At 44.2% G+C, this 21,150-nt stretch overlaps 1 protein-coding gene and 2 non-coding genes across 5 annotated transcripts; all 3 read right to left on the bottom strand.

Moving 5' to 3' along the window:
- Positions 1–1,980: 1,980 nt before the first annotated feature.
- On the bottom strand, positions 1,981–16,632 carry slc5a9 (solute carrier family 5 member 9). 3 transcript variants are annotated; one of them, XM_076045479.1, is made up of 16 exons: positions 16,616–16,632; positions 14,334–14,423; positions 11,485–11,603; positions 11,247–11,318; positions 10,736–10,840; positions 8,919–9,083; positions 8,702–8,807; positions 8,266–8,346; positions 7,962–8,167; positions 6,468–6,603; positions 6,195–6,302; positions 5,787–5,937; positions 4,854–5,022; positions 4,219–4,434; positions 3,116–3,453; positions 1,981–2,938 (listed from the first exon to the last, which is right to left on the bottom strand). In XM_076045479.1, exons 2-15 carry the CDS (start codon positions 14,353–14,355, stop codon positions 3,142–3,144), a joined length of 1,968 nt encoding a protein of 655 aa, XP_075901594.1. In that variant the 5' UTR covers positions 14,356–14,423; positions 16,616–16,632; the 3' UTR covers positions 1,981–2,938; positions 3,116–3,141. The 3 variants fall into 3 exon arrangements, 2 of the variants coding, with proteins under 2 accessions (XP_075901594.1, XP_075901593.1); XR_012928942.1 differs by lacking the exon at positions 16,616–16,632 and having other exon boundaries at positions 1,981–2,908; positions 3,028–3,453; positions 14,334–14,593; XM_076045478.1 differs by lacking the exon at positions 16,616–16,632 and having other exon boundaries at positions 14,334–14,593.
- A 2,143-nt stretch (positions 16,633–18,775) lies between these two features.
- Positions 18,776–18,848, bottom strand: trnar-ucg (transfer RNA arginine (anticodon UCG)). Its single transcript has one exon. It is a non-coding gene; the product is annotated as a tRNA-Arg (tRNA).
- Positions 18,849–20,975: 2,127 nt separating this feature from the next.
- On the bottom strand, positions 20,976–21,048 carry trnar-ucg (transfer RNA arginine (anticodon UCG)). Its single transcript has one exon. It is a non-coding gene; the product is annotated as a tRNA-Arg (tRNA).
- Positions 21,049–21,150: the final 102 nt, after the last annotated feature.

The following is a 21,150-nucleotide window of genomic DNA, read 5'->3' as shown; positions in this document are numbered from 1 at the left end:
CTGTCAGACACTTAAGAGCCGCGTCTGCATTTCAAGGTGAGAAAGTCAACACAGATTTACGGCTGAAGATGTAAAAACAACATGGGGAAACTAGCGTCTGCATGGTTTGAGTTACTCAGTGAAGAAATGTTAAAAATCCAGAAGACATCCGGAGCAGCGAGTGGAGATACTAAACCTGAGCTGGAGAGCATCCAGAGGAGGGCAACACACCTGCTGAGCTGCATGACTGCACTGAGTACAGCTGCCTGCAGGGGCAGCAGCTTATATCTGCAGGGGTTTGGAGGAACAGGAAGGAGAAGAGAGCTGAGAAGGTCACTTTGTGGGATGTGGTTTGTGCCAAAGAAAAAAAGCATTTGTTCTTTTGAAATACGTGTTGGAACAAGTCAACAACACACAATGCTGCTGATGAACAAGAGGAGCAGCTGAAGGCAGGCTGTTTCCTTAAACATCTGTCTATCATATCTATCTATCTATCTACCTATCATATCTATCTATTATATCTATCATATCTAACTATCTATCTATCATATCTATCTATTATATCTACCTATCATATCTATCTATCTACCTATCATATCTACCTATCTATCTATTTTTTTAAATACATATATGCTTTTTCATCCATGGTCCCTAATTTCCATTCTTAATTCTCACTCTTTACGCTGATGACATCTTACACTATCACATTTGAATTATTTTTTACATCCCATCCTACTCTGACTATTCCACCTTCATCAGATGACAACATGGATTAAACTTGCTTTTTGAATGAAGACATTACATTTCAATTATTTATTCATGGAATATTTCCATATTACCCAAATGAAATATTTCAAGTGAGGAAATAGCTACAAAACCGCCACATGAAATCTAGTTTCTTGCAGCACTGAAAACATCGGGTTCATGCGTTTTCATTTGGATTTTTCAGTGTCTTAAAATATGAAGTGTCTGAATAAAGTGATTTTCAATCAATTTTCAAAGGCTATCAAATTATTTCTCAGCAACTGGGCAAAAGCAGCATTTAAAAAAATAAATAATAATATGTATATATATATATATATATATGTATATATATATATATATATATATAAACAATACAGGAAGTGTGTGTGTGTGTGTGTGTGTGGGGGGGGGGGCTCACAAGCTTCACTTCTTGGAAATTGGCTCGACAAACTGAGTACCACACTAACCATCAACCATAGACCACAAACCATCAAGCATCAACGTGCAACCGGCAGGATGGAGGAACACAACCACACAGACACGCAACACTGACAGGAGCGGAAAAAACAGCCACCATCACAATGTCTATATTTGTCAGCACCTATTGTCTACAGCCACAACATGTTGAAATATGCATTTGGTTTGGTGGAGAACAGGCCCTCGGCTCCTGTTGCTGGAGTTCGACATCATCAATCAGCTTTGCCTCAATTGATTTATTGCTGTATTATAAAGTTTTTACTGGAAGGTACCATGAGCCTGAGCCCCACCTACTCCTCCTGGTGGTTAAATCTGGGACTCCCCTATTTTCAGAAGTGAAGACGCCTTCTTTTGGATGAGAGGTGAAACATCTTGAAGATCACAAGAACAAGCCCAGCTGCCCTGACTGGACCGGGAGGACCCGCCTCAATCGGGGGAGTGGGGGGGACGCCGCTCTCGTTGCCGCGGCAAACTGCTAAATCTGAGGCCAGAAACGGGCAGGACTGGTCCAGGACAGGTTCCACCTGACTGGATGAATCCTCGTCTGCTCATCCTGGCCTTCGTGCAGCCCATCCAGCCTGGACACTCGTGCTTTAGATCGATTGATTAATTGATTGATCGATTGATTGATTGAACTCGGCCCAGTGATTGATCCTCAAAGTCAGAATCCCACTTTGTCGTGTTGACTGTGGCCCCGTGTTGTTGTGTTTATTGTGGAACCAGGGCTGCGTTTACTTCCAGATGTTGATTTAAATCCCACAGACTGAAAGATTTTCCATATGAATATAATAGTTTTTAATATTATTATTAATACATGAACAAATTTTTCGGTTAAGTCGTTTTAGTGTCGGCTGCTGCACATGTTAAAATTCAACAGTCAATATTTTTTTCTGTCTATTTCCGAATAATAGAAATTACATTTTAATTTCCAGAAAAGTGAGCATGAGTCAAGATAAAGTCTGTGAACCCGTCATCCACTGGCCACTGTTTGAATCACACCTGGACCACCTGGACCACACCTGGATCAACCAAGCAGTTAATGTGTTAACACACAACAAGCACCACCATCAGGATCAGTAATGCACCAAGTATCCAGCGTCCACATATGATGATGATGATGATGATGATGATGATGATGATGTGTAAGTGTAAATACATTGTCAGCAACACAAGATATAAAACAGGCATTTACATCTGGACTTTAATTCACTGACAAACAGTCACAGGACAAATTTTTGACAAACAAATAATATTCAAATCTCCAAAGCGGCCCCAAAGGGCTGATACTCTCAAACAGCAAGGTGAACGTTGTGCCAAGTACACTGATACGCATCTTTACGCATTTTTTTACTGGTTGCAAAGTCATTGGAATCTACTAGAGGTTATATGGAAAATACCTGCGTATCACGTAGACGACGCCACTGTTCTGCTGCCACATCATCTCTGCAGAGCCCTGGGTCCGACTAGAGACAGTCAGATCCTGCATCATCACCGTCAGTCTGCTAATCCTCAACACTGTGCTCCTTTAGTTTATGAATGGAATTAACAATACAAAGGCTTTTATCAGTTCTAGAGTATAATCATGCCGTCATTCAACAAAGTCATCTTAGATTAAATGTTCCCAGAGGTGAGAGAAGCTAGGAAATCAAGCACCATCAACAAGTGGATGTGAATTGACAGAGAAGTGCATGGAAGAGTTTCTGAAACCCTGCAGGAGCCCCGCAGGAGTCAGGAGCACCTGCAGGATCCTCGCAGGAGTCAGGAGTACCTACAGGAGCCCTGCAGGAGCCTCACAGGAGTCTGGAGCCCCACAGGAGTCTGGAGCACCTGCAGGAGCCCTGCAGGAGTCTGGAGCCCCGCAGGAGTCTGGAGCCCCGCAGGAGTCCTGCAGGAGTCTGGAGCCCCGCAGGAGTACTGCAGGAGTTTGGAGCCCCGCAGGAGTCAGGCCCAGTATCCCCAAAGAAACACATTCGCAACCAGCAGCAGCAGGGCGTTAATGTTGCACACGTTTCTCCACAGTGGTTTTTCCAGCAAAGAGTTCAGTTCGCTGTTTTCATTCACTGGTGGTACAGAACCAGAACGTGAACTAGAAAGACCACAGATCCAAAGAGCGGCTCTCTGCCACCGAGGCTTTGGCAAGTCCTCAGAGTCTTGGTCGCTGTGAGAGCTGAGTGGTGCACAGGTCACCTGTGGATGGATGAGATCCACCCGAGGCTGCCGGCTGTATCTGGACCACCAGGTGAGCCTGTACAACTGAGCAGGAGAGCAATTGGTCAGTCTTCAAGTTCATTTGGTTTCATGTTTACTATCATTTATATGATCAGTAATGATACGTTTTTTTTACAGGTCAATGTCTATCCTATAATCTTTCCCATTTACTTTCCCCACTATCTTTAGAAAAATATAAATATGTCAAATTTTAGAAAAAAGTTAAACACCGTTTTATCTAATTCAAACATTCTGGAGGAATGTCAGTCTTTTATGTTCCAAGTGACCATGACTTGCTAAGGGGTAACCTTTGGCGTGCAGAACCTCCTTCACCTCTGAATCCACTGAACAAAGATCAAGTGTTTCAGTCCAACCCCTCCTCCAACCCCCGCAGCTCCCCCAGCTTTCTGGCTCTGCGCAGCGTTTGTCTCCCAGGTTGGGATGGATTTGCTTCTGTGTCTGCAACATTTCCTTGATGCTGCGCTTTTCTAATGCAATCATTTCTACGTGGTTTTGGTTTTGCACATGCACACCTACGGACAATTTAGAGTGTTCAATTGACCTCACATGCATGTTTTTGGAGTTTGGGAGGAAGCCGGAGAACCCAGAGAGAACCCACACAGACACAGGGAGAACATGGAAACTCCACACAGAAAGGTCCCAGGCCCGGGAATCGAACCCACGACCTTCTTGCTGTGAGGCGGCAGCGCTAACCACTGCGCCACCGTGTCGCCCTAGCAACAACTCATATGGCCACAAAGCAGTTGGACAACTGCTGTCTCTTGTTCAGGTCGGAGGTTGCATACTTACGCTTTGCTCAGCTATTGGAGCAGTAGCCAAGCTGACAGCAACAATGATGAGACTGGTGATGGCAAAAAGGATGATGGCAAAATACAAATAGTGGACATCCGCAACAAATGCAGGCTGTGGATCTTCCTGGCCACAAGAAGGCGCTTGATAGGCGAACTCCAGAGCCATGCGAATCACTCCCACCACCAGTCCAACCATCAGACCCCAAAATGCACCCTGCAAAATGAAGAAAACAGCACAAATCATTGACGTCAACCACTCACATTTTAATAAAACACATGTCAATATGATGTAAATAACTTGTGAATTTTCTATTTTCGTTATTTATCTTTTTATTTAATATAATTTAGTCATACAACTCAGCATTTTTATATATTTTTTTTTACATCATATCTGTGTCACACAAGACCATATAAAAATACTGATCTTAAAGGGAGATTTGGTTAGGAATGTCCAACTCAGTGTTGTTCATGTTCTAATTCATGGCCGTCTCACTGGTCAAGCCAAGGTCTCCTCTGCAAACTCCATCATCTCCTGTCACCAGTGGCCATTTGTGGATTTCATGCCTTCAGTGACATTTGACTTTGTCCTACCTCAATAAATACACCACCTAAAGCGCCACAAGGCAGACCTACCTGCTCATTAGCACGTGGCCAGAAGATAGCCATGAGGAATACAGCTGTGATAGGCGGCACTAGAAAGCTGGTCACTGACTGCATGTAGTCAAACAGCAGTCCACTATTTGATGTCTGGATGACTGGAATCCACAAGAGGCTGACACACACCAAGACCAGAATGAAAACCCTGCAACAGAGATAATTTGTGTGATTCACTTTTTGGCCACTTTGAGTTGGTTAAAAAGAAGTCAAGTTTACAAAATACATATTTTGCCATCCCATTGGTCTTTTGGTTTAATATCTTTTTAATTTAATGGCATTCTGCTGCTACTGCAGCTTTATTTCCTACTATCTGGGGACTCTTAGGCCTCACATGAGAGAAGAAATGATCTCCAAGACACCATTTGATAACAAACCGAGGACACAAAGGGTTCCTCAGCTCGCTCATCAAATTGCTAAACTTGACAACATGAATACTAATTATTTCCCCCAGATTCTACACAAGAGGCATCTTTTATTTCAATCCAAGCTTGACATTCTCATTAAAAAATGATGTTACTGAAATACTGGCAAGATTAAAATCCATGTTGACAATATGCTGCTTTGTTTACCAACTTTGTAAAAAATATTCTTCCATCACTAATGTTTCCACATCTGCTCTTCTGAAATAACTTTTAATCCTCAATAAATGAACCTTGTTTATAAGAAGTTTTACATGTCTCTTTGTTCCTCGATTCAGCAGCTTCAATGGCCGATTTGGAGGGAATTTTGCTGGACTGGACATACCATGTCTAGACCAGCAGTTACATATGGCTTTAATGTTTAAGGTATTGGCTCATTTATAAGCAGTAAGAAGGACACACACATCTACAAACACAACAAGTGCCAAGGTCCCGTCCACCCTCTCTTGCAGGGTTAGTTATTCACTTAATGGGATCTTCAGAATTATACCTTCCAACTATCATGAGTTCCATCTCTGACGCATGGGGCCTCGCTCTTTGGTAGAGATCAAGTGTGAACAGAGTAGAGCTGCTGTTAAACACAGAGGTAAGTGATGACATCAGAGCAGCTAATATAACCGCTAGCATCAGACCGCGGAGACCTGCAGTGAGAAGGAAAGATGGCACGTCAGAGTCACGACCCCACATCGTACAGGTAGGTAGATAACATGGTATGGGCCAACAGCCTTTAGGCCACCTCCAAGTCTCCATCCTGGTTTCTGAATACATGTTACTCCCTAACCAACAGAGGCCTTTTAGAGGAGAGGCGAAACATCTTCAGTTGCCTCAAAATCTTCAAGAACAAGTTGGTATCCAGAGTTTCTTTAATCTCTTGATGTGTATTTTTTTTCTAACTTACCCATTGGCATTAATTCAACCACTAGTTTCGGGTAGGCAAAATTGGAGCATCCAACTGCGGCTCCACACACACGTTTACATACTTCTGGATCCACACAGCCAATCTCATCTGAAAAGCAGAAAAATGTTAAGAAACAAACGTGCCACAACATCTTTCCATTTCTGAAACTTGACAATAAACTTTGCTTTTAGTTGGGAATTGTTGGTCCAGTGTTAGTGCGCACTAGTACTTCAATCAAATAATCTTAAAAAAAAAGTGAACTGAGACACTGACCTGGGAACAGTGCTCGGCTGATCATGCCTGGCATGGTAATGAAGAACATGGGCAGTATTTTTAGGTAGCCTCCCAAGACACTGCCTCCCTTAGCATGAGATAAAGACTTGGCCGACAGAGACCTTTGGACTATAACCTGCACACAAGCATACACATGGACATGCACATAAGCACACAAACAAATGTGAAAACATGACCCGTGTTAATATCTACCACGTTCCACTTTGGTCTGTAGCTATAGCAAGTTATGCAACTCGAAAGGTTTGTATTGTCTGTTGCCGGTGTGAACAAATATATTTCACATTCACAGATTCAATCAATTCTGACAGTGACAGTTGTGACCATTAGTAAGGGGAAGGGCATTGAAGTGAAGCCAAATACAAGGGCAAGGTTACACGACAAGATGTGAAGTGTATGAAATCAGGTCAGAACAGATACAGAAAACATCAAGTGTGAGACTAATAACAGAGTTTTCACAGCGGGAACCAAAAGAAAGGAGCGGGAAAACTGACCAGCAGGGTTGTATCCACGTTTAGATGAAGCCGTCTCCAAAAATATAATTCAGACAAAAACACTGAAAGCGACTGAAAACACTGCAGAACCTATGCCAATCCTTGTGAGTTTACTCCCGACTTCTGCTGTGAGGTAACTTAGAATGCAAACCCTTAAAACCCCCATGATTGGGTTGACTGGGAGTCCTGCCAGTTAAAAGTTCTGACATTTTGGTCGTTGAGGTTTTCTGGCTCAACATCCCGGTCAAGTTACCGGAAGAAGAGAAAAAATGAAAACAGGAGGTTTGCAAATCACTTTTGTGTTTTTTTTCTCCAGGATACACACAATCCATGGTCGATCCATGAGCAGCGTGTGTTATTGTTCACTCTCGTTTGCCGCTTGTTGTAGTGGACGGGAAAGAGAAGACGTCCGGCCAATCACCTTTAGTAGCAGTAACAGCAATCTGTTGCCCAACGGCCGGCTCAAGGGCCCGTTGGACAAAACTAGCATACGGGATTAAGCCAGGATATCTTGGTTATCCTGGCTCAACCTAGCTCGACACTCGTGTTTTGATTGGTTGAACTCGGCTTAGTTATTGATATTAGATTTCAAAAAGCTACTTTCGTGCAACTTGGGTTCTCTGAATTGGACGTGAATTGAGGAGAGATGGACAATACAGAATATTTTCGTAGAATGAGGTTGACAGGAGGCCCAAAGGGCGACGCCTATGGATGTAGTGAAAGATGGCATGAAGCCACTTGGTGTGCGAGCAGAGTCTGGAGTGGTTAGATGGAGGATTTGCTTTGATGACCTTTGAAAGGAGCAGCAGAAAACAGAAGAGTTGTGGCAACAGAGGAACTTCTAATGTTATTCAAAATTACCAATGCAAAACAAAAAACAAAAAACAAAAAAAAATAGTGATAATGGAAAGCAATTGAAGACCCTTGTCAATCTGGAGTACACATTGCCTGAGTTTGAGCTGCAGTAAATATTGAAGATCACCTGATCTGTGCACCAGACCCATGTTGCCAGTATGGTGAGACCAAACACCAAGCCTGGCCATGGTAAATCTCCAGTCAGTGGGTCCCTGAACATATGGAAGGAATCACTCCGAGGGAGGTGACATGTGGTGTTTGGGATTGTAACAGTGGGAGTGGCGCTCATGTACTGCTCAACCAGTCCCTCGTACCATCCAACCCTGGAGAAGGCTGGAGGAGGCAGAAAGAAACATTGTAACAGGTCAAGTTTGATAAAGGTTTGAAAAACAGAATGTTTGGAATTGTAGTGTTTGAGTGTCCAGCCCCACCTATGAACATTAATGAAAAGGCTCCCCCAACAATGATCAAGGTCTGAATGGAATCAGTGTAGATGACTGCTGCAAAACCACCTGAATAAAGAAAGATAATAAATAAATGGAAAAACAGGAAGTAGTAGTTGTGCCATAGACTTCTGCAAGTCTTGTTTTTTGTTCCTCTTCAAATAAATATTCTGATATTCTAATATTCTTGTCCCATAGTCAGTGTTGAAGCAAAACTTGTTTGGTTCCATATGAAGAGCTTCACTGTTCTATCTGGAGGAAGATGTTTTTCAATGAGTATCCATGTTGGCCCGCACCACTGTTTGACTTTGACACCCCTGTAATGTATGTGGTGTGTATGGGAGGTTCATCGAGACGGTCTCGCCGTCATGATCAACTTCCAACAGGTACATCTCCGTCATTTCCATTGCAGTGTTGTCTTTACCTGTGACAGTGTAGGCAGCAGTGACTATCAGCAGTATGCCAGTGGACAGATAGAGGTCCCAACCCAGGGACACCTGGATAAACAACGCCCCGGAGAAAATATCTGCCTGAGAAATAGAAAACAAATTTAACAACAAACAATGATAATTATATATTGGGTGGCCCGTGTGTGTGTGTGTGTGTGTGTGTGTGTGTGTGTGTGTGTGTGTGTGTCTCACCGATATCTTTGTGAAAACGTAGAGGATGAGTGACAAAACAGATATGTAGATGCGAATTCTTTGCCCTCCAAAGCGTTTGGCTAAATATTCAGGCAAGGTCACAACACCAGCAGCGATGTAAACTGGTATGAAAAGCCATCCCAGGGCCACCAGTACCCAGGATGCCTAGAAACAAACAAACAAACAAACAAGAACTGCAAACTGGGAAATCTCTGTAGAAATCACATTTCTACTTTGGCCAGAACAAGTTTGATGTAATTGCAGTATTGTGGGTAATAATAATAATAATAATAATAATAATAATAATAATAATAATAATAATAATGATAATAATGAACTTTTATTTGTACAGCGCTAAATCACAACTAATGGCGTCTCAAAGCGCTTTATACAATCAGAGAGAAGCAACCGGGTAATATTCGCTAAGGTTACCAAAGCCAGTAAGAATTAAAATACTTATTATTATACTTATAATACGGCATAATAATTTTAACCGTGTACTTGTCCAGTGTCAAAAAAAAATTACAAATACTTCAGTGTTATGTAAACATAAACATGCTAACAAACAAACTTTGTGTTAGTTAAAAGGGTATCTCCCAGAAGAAAGTGGACCATTTAAAACACAGATAGGCAGGTCCAAGCCCAGTAACCAGACCCCATGAAGTTAGTCACATTTCCAGCAATGTTTGTGTTCATTGGTTCAGTGGTTTTGACCAAAAAAAAAAAAAAAGACCGCACGCACCAATAAAAGTGATATATAATTAACTTTTTGCTCAAATGGACATTGACTGATCTGAGTCTTGCACGTCTGTCAATAATGCAGAGCCTCTGGAGCCAGTGGAGGCAGACGACTCAAAGCCACACCGAGTTGGGACCAGCTGATCAGTCACATGCTGTGTGTCGCTGATAACGTGTAATAATTAAACCCCCCGGTTTGCCTGACGATTCTTCTCTCTTGCCGTCACTGCTTCCACTCTGCTGCTCTGCGCACTCCATTTCTGTGCCTGATGCTAAACTCGCTTCACTTATCCGCTGCTTAAGCGATGCAAATTATGCTTAAGAAAGATGTGGAATGAAATTGTTGTATCACTGAAATGTCAAATGGTGACTATTCAAACTTTGTCAATTGCTTTGAACCATGCAGGAACACCTTTGCCAACGCGAGCTCGGTTGGCAAAGCAACACGTTCAACAACCCCAATATCCACTAGCGAGAGGGAGACTTTAATAACAATGAGCTACCGTTTTACCAGAATCTTCTGTAGGGGTGGAAACTGTACAGCCTTGACTTTGATACTCTAGCATTAATATCAACATTTTTTTATTGGATTGAAATATATATCACTTTGAAAAGTCTTTGCTTTGTCGTCACTTTTCCTTCGAGCAGCGAAGCATCTTCATTAAACTCAAAGGGCGATTGTGTTGCCAATTATATTTTTTTTTACAAAAACTTGCTCAACGTTCATGGATGATGTGATCATTTTGTGGGTAAAACTGTGGTTAATTTGAATTTGCTTTTATCTGAATGGAAATACCCAACAAAGTCAGTGTAAAATAAAAAACGCACAAAGCCAGAAAGCGACAACAACACAACTGTTGTCACAGCTTTTTTACAAGGACAATATTTTGATCGTTCGGTTTGCAATGACGACGAAAAACACAAAGCTTTGTGAAGTCTCCCAGTTGCAAGTTCCCCCCGTCAAAAATATCTTTGGTTCAAATTACAATTATCATTCAGATCTGTCAAATAAAAGCAAAAAACAAACAAAAACTGTAAGTTTAAAAAAGTAATAATTCAAAGAGAGAAAATGTCCCTACATTCCATTCAAAGCCCCCGACAGCAATGCCTCCAGCCGCTGCTTGGCCTGCTAAGCCAATGAATAAACTGCTTCCAACATTGCTGGACATCAGAGAAGCTCCAATCTGTAAACACACAAAGGCAATTCTGATGAATACGAAAACACCTCCATACATACAGTATGTTGTGTTTCATAGTCAAAAGTTGGCTGTGGTGTGAAGGTGAGTGGGGGGGAGGAGCCTGGTGCGTCGGTTGTGTTTTGGTGGAAATCTAATAAACAATCAATGCCTTTGTTACGTTCAAAGTTGTATTCCTGTAATTCCAGATTATCAGTTTACCCAAAGTCTTTTCTTTAGGACCTTACAATCCATTCAAAACGCTGCTGCACCTCTACAATACACACAGTTGTGGCAGGAGCACAGTGTTGCGTTGCTGCCACAACTGTACAGCCCTACAAATGTATCACAATTACCAATACATTTAAAAAAACAAACAAAACCGACACGCTTTTACAGATGCTTCCGTACTCACAGGCCACCAGGTCATGGAACGTCCAGCCAAGAAATACCCCCCCACGGTGCTGCGATTGGCTTGCATTGAAGACTGCAAGGAGGAAAACAAAACGCATACTTCTTTACTTTACACGTTCTGAAATGGCAGCAATATTATGAGTACTGCCAGCAGTGTTGTTGCATGTGACAAGTTTCCACCGCTTTGCTGTGAGCAGCCGACTGGTCAAGAGAACCACGATTGTGAGACAAACACTTACCCAGATGCCAACGGCAAGAACAACGAGGAAGTAAATGACAACCACAGCAATGTCGAGAGGTTCCATTCTGAGACTAAGGTTGGGAAGTCCTTCAGTGGTCAGCCCAGCTGGGCTGCTGCCTGGAAGCACAAAGACACAAAGAGCATCAGAGGTTGCTTTCTTTCGAATAGATGGACGCACAAACAAAAGCCTTTGGGCCAATTCCAATTCCTCCCTTAACTCCTCAATCTCAACCCTCGCCCTTAAATTCTCAATCTCAACCCTCGCCCTTAACCCTCAATCTTTGGCCCTCAATCTTGGCCCTCAAAAATAAGTGTAAGGGTATCTTGTGACTTAGAAATGGGACACCCCTTAAGTGCAGTTACGTCTTCAGACTGTGGGAGGCGGCCTTACGCCAAAGCTACGTCCAGTCTGTCAAGAAGACGACGAGGAAGAAGGAGAAGAAGAAGAAGACGTCTAAAAAGGAAGAAGTCCTCCGTCGCTACACAACGATGTACACAAGTAACGTGAAGCTGGGACCGCCGGTCCGGCTGACAAACATTGTAAAGTAAAAAAAAAAAATTGTTATGCAACAACGATGTCAATAATCCATTAAAAAAAGTCTTTGACTAAGACAATAAAATGGTCTCGTAATATTTATGTCTTTATTAACTAAGAAAATACTTCCATTTGTAGCTCGCTTTTTTCATCGCCATTTTTCGAAGATGTCTTGGCGAAAATACGCAATGCCTTCTGGGTAGCCCTTACTGCCAAGGGTGGTGCCGGAGAATCTCAATATTGAGGGCGATACAGCCCTTAAACTCCTCCCTCAACTGGACCTTCTGAGACTCGGGACAGCAATTCACCCTTCTCCATACAAAGTGCTATTAAAATTTGTCTTTCATACAACTATACAGGACACATTTGCAGCGCTCTATCATAAACCATAATGTATAATGTAGTGGAATGAAAACGGAGATAAGGTTGGCGCACGTGTTCTCGTCCTTGTTGACAGGAACCGTGAGCCAATTGATGAGGCAGAGGTCGGATATAAAAAAAACAAAAACTGCCCCATTTGCAGATTGCTATCATTTCTAATGATAAGATGCAATGAATGGAAATTCCATTTATTCATATGGAGTCGTCCCGTGCACATGTGGCAGATACTGACGCACGTCCACAAGTGGAACAGAGGAACCTGGGGAAGCTCAGTATCTGCTGAGCCTTTGACCAGCGCAGTGGAGCGCACTGTCCACTTGAGGTCCTCACTGATGTGGGTTCCCCGAGACCCTGAAAGTGCAGACCCTCTTTAAAGCGGACCAAGCAGATCAATTAATCAATCTGGAGGCATCACAACCTGGATGAGGCAAATGTTCCTGATGCTCAATACGCCTTAATATTCTCCTTGAAGCCACAGCCTTCACCAAGAGCTCGGCCAAGGTGCGACTTCTTGCTCTCTTCTTATTTGCCATGAAAGTAGTGCAGGACGTCTGGAGGCTAGCTGCTAGCACCAGGCTGGAGCTCTGTGTTTGTGTCCTAGTGCTGAATAGCAGTCAGGTTTTTCCGCATGGTCCCTTGCACAGTGTGTTTTTGGGCAGGAGACCCACAGAGCACATTTTCCCCGCAACACAACAACTCCAGAGCTCCTCTTTGAAAGCAACACTCCCCGCAGTACAGAACTACCTTACTAGTAACAATGCGTAGCAGGCAGACCAGCAGCAAGCCCGGTACTGTTAGAGTTGGCCAACACCTGTTGGTGGAGGCACTGAATGGAAGGTGGACAGGGAGTTTAAGGGAGGGCTGCAGGTCTTTGGTGCTGGCTGGCATCAAGATCTTCGACCAGTTCCTCTGAAGGTTCGTAGTTTGGGTCCCACTGCTAAAACAACAACAACTACCAGCAGCTAAAATGAGCATTCAGTCATACTTTTGTCACGAAGCACTCAAGATGTCACATCGTTTCACCCTGGTTGGACCCACGCCACCAAAGCTGACGATAAACAACTATAAGAATCATAACTAATCAATAATTATGATTTAAATTTTTCAAATACGCCGACATTCAAAAAAAAAAAAAAGGACATTATTGCCAGATCTGACAGGACATCACTGACCATGATGAAGTCAACCACCCTTCAAACAAACAGCTTGGCAGACTTGATGCCCCCAAATCTGATTACTTTCTATCTGTCACGAGCTAAAGCACAGTAATCTATAACAACTCAAACCATACATTGAACAGACCATTTGCAAAAGTCGATCAAATGCAGAATCTTCAGAGACAAATCTACAAGAACCCACAACTGCTTTAGATATAGTTTAATAAACCCCACTTTGACAACCTGGTGAAAAGGAAATGAAGCCGTCAACCTGCGTTCTCTCTCTCTCTCTCTCTCTCTCTCTCTCTCTCTCTCTCTCTCCCTCTCTCTCTCTCCCTCTCTACCGCCAGAGGAACAACCAGCCAGAGAGAGGAACAACCAGTCAGCCAGCCAGCGGAACAACCAGCCAGGCAGAGGAACAACCAGCCAGGCAGAGAAACAACCAGCCAGGCTGGGGGAAAAACCAGCCTGGGGCTCCTGTTCCAGGAAACTGAGAGATGGTTGAATTACATCCACCTGCAAAAGTACATCCTGAAATTTCCTCTGTAATATCTTTGTAATAGAACTTTGATTGTTCCCTTCTTCCAATGTTTGTTTTGCCCGACATGCTGATGACCATTTCTCACATGCATTTGTAGAATAATATCTTCAGAGGATGAACTACTTCACATTTTTCTTAAACTTTCAAAAAATTTAAACATAACGTTAAAAAAATGCTTTTATCAAAGTACCATAAGACCATGAGAATTTCAAATGTTTTGAAATGTTACATACCTGTAGTCAAGGTGGTTGCCATGTTCCTGTCTTCTCAGCACTTTGAATGGCCTCCTTTCTCCTTTCAGCAGTGAACTCAGATAATCTTGCCTGCAAAGCAAACGCAGCTATTCATTAAACCTCAGGCTTAATTATCCACCAAGCCTGTTAAAGAGTTATTCAAACTTTAATGACTGGCTGTAAACTCTTGGCAAAGTCTGACATACAACTAATAAACATGTAGTACACAGAAGGCAAACTAGAGCAGACTTGGCTGGTCCTCATTCCTCAGTAAGCTGCAGTGCCAATGTTTTCAACAGTCTATCTGACGATAGAAGGCCAGCAGAAGCTCTCAAGCTCCTGCACGAGCCCCCGCTCCTTCCCCTCAGCGAGGTCACATTCCCTGTCCCTACAGCTGGAGCTTGTTTCCAGAGCCTGGCTCAACAAGGCCCTCCACCTTGACACCAATGGCCCCTACGGCTCCCTCTGCAGGTGGTGAACCCACAGGAGAAATATTAGTCTGTGATGGGAATGGAGAAGGTTTTGGAACTACTACTGGTTCATGAGGCTGTTGTGAACTGCAAGATTCTGCACTCTTGAGGTTGAACTCAAAGCCTCCGAACTCTCTGATGAGGTCGACTGGTTGTCGCGCCGGTTAAAGTTTGCTGACGTTTTGCTCTTCAGGATTTCTGGCGAATATCGCAGTGACATTTTGCAGAGTGAAATTTTGTTTTCCAGGCTCGATGGTTGACTGACATCACACTGAAGTTGACTCAGGTCATGATTAAATAAAAACTTGCCAGTTTTTATGTACTTTGTTTGTTTTGCATTTGTCAAAGTTTTGCTTCATTAATTTTCCACAAATATGGCAATGACTCAAAAGGAAAAGGAGGTGGAAAAAAAACACTGGCATGAAGAGGCCTTCATTTCAAGGAATAAAAAAACGGTCCAAGTGCATTGGAGTCCTCACCTTATTTGTGGAAAATGAATCAAACAGTAAATAGCAGTCAACTTTAGCAAGTGCAGAACAAACGGTTGCAGCCTAATAACTTGGAGCTGAGAGTAGATCTTGAGTCAGTTTCAGTGTGATGTCAGTCAACCGGTGAGCCTGGAAACAAACTACGCCAACTCCGACTGGGAGATTGAACCAGAAAACCTTGAGACCAAAATGTCAGCAAACTTCAACGTCATCGTCAGAGTTTTGAGGCTTCGTGTTCTAAAGTATCTCGAAGCAGAGGTTTGACAACTTTGTCGTCTTTGTTGTCTCCGTGCTACCATGTTAGCGAGCAGCTACTTCTGTAAGTGCACCAAGCTCAAGGTCTGCTTCTTCTTTCTCCTTGGGGAGTAAACTCACAGCGCCACACAAGACCTGGAATAAGTACTGCAGCGTTTTCAGTCCTTTCTCTTTGTGAGCTGTGACTGAGTGTTTCTTCCTCTCCCTTGCCAGTGCATCTTGTGTCTTTCTGCCAGTGTTCAGCAGTTACTCTGGCGGTTCATCAAGTCTTCACCAGTGACCAGTTCCAACCTCACCCCTGTCAACTTTGCTTGCCTCACTGACTGACCTTGTGGACCAAACTCGTCTTCTAAAGACCAGGACAGACCAGACGTGCTGTGATTTCTTATCCTGCATTTCTGAAACACCGGACAACTTCGAAGAAAATATCTTTCAAGATTTTTATCGGAGTGATCAGAGGTTTTACTAAAGAGGATTCATCAATGTTGCTCGCATCGTTTAATCTATTAAACAGAACTTAGAGTACATGATCATTAATGAGAAAGAAATGTACATTTTCACTTTTTTTTTTTTCAAAATATTTTGGTTATAACACCGTCAATATGAGGGAAACAGAGATGACAAACAAACAAATGTACACTACAAAAAGTGAATTTGAATCGTCTGTGATTTGTCTGTATAGACACTTTGAACTCCTTGTTTGCTGAAGTGAGTCTTGGACATGCATCCAAGGTTTACTGGACACTTTGTGTCGATTGTGCGTGCAAATGTGTTGCAGTTGTACCAATGTTTAGTTTTAAAGTTCAAAGAGAGACGACGGTGATTGCTCCAACCAGCAACAACCACGTTGCTTGCAACTTGCTGCTCGTTGATCAGAGTAAATTCCCTCCCTGCACTGGCATGTAGTGAGCGTCCCCAAACTGTTGTTACACAACTCTTAGCATTTATAACTATATAAAGGATTTCACCTGGCAACCTTCCGGTAATTCATTCAGTTTGATCTTCTGTCGAACAGAGTTGTTGCCTTGAAGTCCCAACTAACCCTCCAAGCAGAAAAGAAGCATCAGACCTGTAGTCAGACTGGCAGACATGCTGATTCCAATCCTCCAGAGGTAAATCCTGGTGTAAAGGACGGGCTTCACACACCTGTACCACTGAAGACCTGCCAGGTCACGCAAGACTCTTTAAAATCCTTCAAAAAAAACCTACTTTTTGGGCGAATCAATGCCCAAGACTGCTTTAACCATGGACACAATGTGACAACAACACTACTCAGGGAAGTGACTGATAGGCAGAACATACCATTCTTAGTACATGCCCTTTTTCCCTTATTTGGGGATAGGAAAAAAAAGAAAAAAAGAAGAAGAGTACAGCTGAGGTCAGATTACCCAAAGGAGGAGCAAAACATAATTTTTTTCACTTTTACTAATGAATTTAGTATGTAAGAAACTGACAAACTAACACCCACCCAACTCCCGAACACTTATAAACAAACAGCAGACAGGTCAGGTCATAGTCAGGGTCGTATCATGCATAATATCATCAGGCATGAAGACACAGGGGAACATCAGCTGCATTGGAAGCCACTCACTTGCTGAACAGCCGCTACTGTAGAGTAGATACACAGCAACAGGATGATGTTGTATTAGTTGAGTCAACATGTGCTTTTTCCTGAGGGAGATCTGGGAAGAATCCACTTTAAAGGAGACCACAGACGTTTTTTCTGGAAGAATGAAGGGACAAACTTCTTTTCAAAACACTTTGCACAACCAAAGAGAGAGCAAGGAAGTGCTGTACCACCACGTTCTGCTCCCGTTTCCTCTTCTTTGGTGGTATTAATGGAAGTGGCAGCGCAGACAGCAGTGACTTTAAAGCTTCTACTACATTTCCGTAGTACAGAAGCCGAGCAACAGTAAGAGCCCTCTGTCTGTGACCCATGCCTGTAACCTGCACACTGTGCCTGACCAATCCTGCAATCAAGAGCTGATCATTGCATCCAACCGCTCATCATTGTGTCCCCTGATCGAAGCCCCAGGGGGCGCAAGTCAAGCTCAGCCCCGGCTCGAGCTTTGCAGCGGCCTCGCCAGCCTCCAGCTCGCCAAAACTCTTCCCACAGTCGGTCCTGAGAGAGAGGCTTGGGAGGGTTTTAACGGTCACAAGTCTGAACATCTCCTCTCCAACTGCCTGAGCCTGAGGTTTGCAAACGGCAATCCTCGCACGCAGTCGCAGCCAAAAGGCGTGGGTTCAATTCAGACCCAGCCACATTCCAGCGCTCACCCTTCCAGTGAGGAGCCTGATGCGTTTTAAACCCTTCATCTTGGACGGTGAGGTTTCACTGACAGGAGAACCTGAAGGTCCTGGGGGACACTGGTCCTCGCTGCAGTCTGCCTGCGATGACCGCATTCTGTGGCGTTGAGATGGGTTCTGTTCCTCGCCCCTGCGCGTCACTAAATCCAAATTATTAACCAGTTTCTTCTGCGCTACCGACTAGCGGCATCACGTCTTTAACGAGTAACAACATAGACTCATCAGACTGGAAGTGTTGAACATCCCCAAGTGCGCACAAACAGAAATTTGGCCGCCTCCCCCAACGCATTTCCCACTCGTGTGCAACCTTGAAGAATGAACGACATTCAAGTCTCTGGTAGCGTTTGGTGCCGGCGTTCCCACGAGAGGCCGAGCAGAAAATCAGGTTGAGTTCGCTGCAGAGTGTTCAAGGGTGCAAAGACTCAAAGGACTTTTAGGTCCAACAGGACAAACATTTATTGAACACACAGACGCAACAAAAACACAATCATCAGTGAGACGACTTCTGGTTTGTTCATCTTCCTCCCTGAAAACAGCTTCTCACACCGATATGTGCCACACATTGACCAGCATGGTCCTTGCCATTATTAGCACCACGCTCTAGCCACCAGAGCTAACCGGCCTTGTTTGAGCAAACACACACAAACAAACAAATAGTGTCTGAGCCAAAGCCAGAGACTCAGACAAAGAAACATGAAACCTTATGAAGGACAATGAGAAGACACTGGCAGCCATCAATCTGTCCTAACGTTAACCAACTGTTTTAGAAACCAAGTACTGACTGGTGTTTCAGTGGATGTTGCACAACAAACAACACCGTCTTATTTCCACTCATTTCAATCCCAGGTGTTGTCATAAGTTTACGGGATGCAGTAGAAGTCAAACACATTTCTCTCTTCATCCAAATATCAGCTCAAAGAAACAACCATGAAGGGCCTCGAACCCTCAATCTCCTGATCCGAAGTCAGACGCCTTGTCCATTAGGCCACATGGTTTGGTGAAGGAGCACAGGTCACAAGTCAGTCAGATCGGCGTGGCCTGAGATTCTCAATCACATGGATGTGGGTTCTTCTCTCCGGGTTGCCTGTCAGCATTGGTGGTTCAGTGGCAGAATTCCTGCCTCCCACGCAGGCGACGCGGGTTCGACTCCCAGCCAACGCAGGCAGCTGTTCTTACAGACTGGTTGTGTCTGCATAACTGTTGAGCTGTGTATTTGTATATGTGCACACACACACAGAAGAAAACTTTGTATACAGCTTATTTAAATGCATCACCGGGGTGAACTTGAAGCATCAGAATATGACATTTCAATTGAAAAGAAATGGTACTGATATTATTGTGAACAACACAAAAAGAGTCACACAGTTTGTTAGGCAAGGTTTGGGCTGCCTGACAGTGTTTAACTCTTTGTTGTGGTCTTGGAGAGCAGGCTGGACAGTCAGGGCAGTCCAGGTGTGTTGGAATGCAGCTCGTCGCCCAAACAATCCTAGTCTGTAATCCAAGCCCCTCCCCGTCGGCCTCGGCCAAGGTCGCTGCAGGAATGCCTTGTCCAGGAGATCACTGCACAGTTAGACGCTCAGAACCCCCCCCCCCCGCCTCTCGCGGACACCTGTGGATTGTTGACTCTGTCTGGGCCTCAGTCACGGACCTCTCCACAACCGCTGTGTTATCGCCAGGACATCCAGCCGAGCGAGGCACAGAGACAGTGGAGACACCGAGAAACGCACACACACACACACACACGCATCCACGGACACTTACACACATGTACTCACCCTCCCATCCCTCACGCAACGCCTTCACTGCTTCATGCCACAGTGTGGCCGGTAGGCGGGGTCGGCGTGGTGGCGCCTCAACTGCTGCACTGGAACAACTCACCCCCAGCCCCACCCACTGTTAGTGATCCGGTCTATGCCATGTCGTGTTGTTTCTATGTGCCCATGTTGCTTTGCTGAGGTGTTTTTTGTCCCCGCCCACACTGTCCTCTCCCTGGAGCTCAGTTTGACAGGTGTCTTCTCCCCCCCCCCGGTTCTCCCCTTTCTGCCCAATCCTGCAGTCCTGTCTTCCACCTGGCAGATTGTACTTTGCATTTTGCTGATCAGGTCTTGCAGCTTAAAAGAAAAAACCCTCAAATTTTATAATAATTTTCTGAGTTTGTGGGTTTGTGGTTTTAATAAGCTGAAAATCTTAATCAGCAAAGTTACAACAAGGAACTGCTTGAGATGTCAATTTGCGTGGAATGGCTCAATAAAATGTGTTGCTTTCATCTTTTATGTTAAATCGCCAAAATAAAACAACTTTCACTTGATATTCTAATTTCTCGGGTAGTACCCTGTACATGTGTAGATGGTGATTGTGCCATTATGCGTGCATTTCGGTACATGTGACGAAAAAAAAAGGGCTCGTTCATTCATTCTGCTTGACTTCCTCTGTGGGTGCAGAGGCGGCCGTGACACTGCGGGTGGAGCTGGAGAGCGAGTGCAGAGGAGCCGCAGTGGAGGGACTCCTGGCCGACCGCCCAGCCAGTGGCAGACGGTCTTCAGAGGTTCAAAAGTAACACTTCCCCTGGCACTTAGTCCTAAGAAAGAGGATGAGGCCGCCCCCCCGGTGGCCAAAATCGTTCCTACCTGATGGTTGGAAACAAAGCGAGCAGCAAACCCAGGTGAGTTGAAGCCCTCGAAGTCATTCGCGGCGCTCAGGTATCCCACGCGGAAGTGTCTGTCCGGCAACAAGGGTGTAATCCAGGAGTCCCCAAGATGTTCGGGACGCTGGCGAGACGGCTGTGTTTTCTGGGCCGGTCTACACGACAGCAGCATCTTCCCTCCGAGGCTGCCGGACTACTCTGGCAGCCGCCTTAAATGGCCCTCCAACCAAGACACAAGCCATCAATCCTCAACATCCCAACAACTGATTGCTGCGGCTGCTGCAGTCACCTCCGTACTCACGCAGCTAAATCAGAGACTGGCCTTTTACCCCCCCAGGCCATCAGAACCATGAACAAATGCAGAAGATGCTCTCCTATCACCACTCTCGTTTCAATCCCAGGTGTTGTCATAAGTTTACAGGATGCAGCAGAAGTCAAACACATTTCTGTCTTTATCCAAAATATCAGCTGAAAGAAACAACCACGAAGGGACTCGAACCCTCAATCTTCTGATCCGAAGTCAGACGCCTTGTCCATTAGGCCACGTGGTTTGGTGAAGGACCACAAACTGACCAGAGCAAACTACATCATGGGACTTGTTCTCTTATTTCCTGGTTTTTTGCACGTTTGCTACACATATGACACAACTAAGT

The sequence above is a fragment of the Nelusetta ayraudi genome, unplaced genomic scaffold, assembly GCF_046127955.1.
Source record: "Nelusetta ayraudi isolate G7.1 ecotype Tasmania unplaced genomic scaffold, CSIRO-AGI_Nayr_v1 ptg000084l, whole genome shotgun sequence".
In the NCBI taxonomy this organism is placed as follows: Eukaryota; Metazoa; Chordata; class Actinopteri; order Tetraodontiformes; family Monacanthidae; genus Nelusetta; species Nelusetta ayraudi.
This window is presented reverse-complemented; position numbering and strand designations above follow the sequence as displayed.

What these genes read in the sequence shown, in the direction of transcription:
- slc5a9 (XM_076045479.1), bottom strand. Translation starts at nt 14,355, where the DNA reads ATGGCAACCACCTTGACTACAG. An exon ending in GTTCCATGACCTGGTGGCCT is followed by an intron (nt 10,841 to 11,246) that starts GTGAGTACGGAA and finishes GTGTGTTTACAG; the next exon opens with ATTGGAGCTTCTCTGATGTC. An exon ending in GGTTGAATTAATGCCAATGG is followed by an intron (nt 5,938 to 6,194) that starts GTAAGTTAGAAA and finishes TTCTCACTGCAG; the next exon opens with GTCTCCGCGGTCTGATGCTA.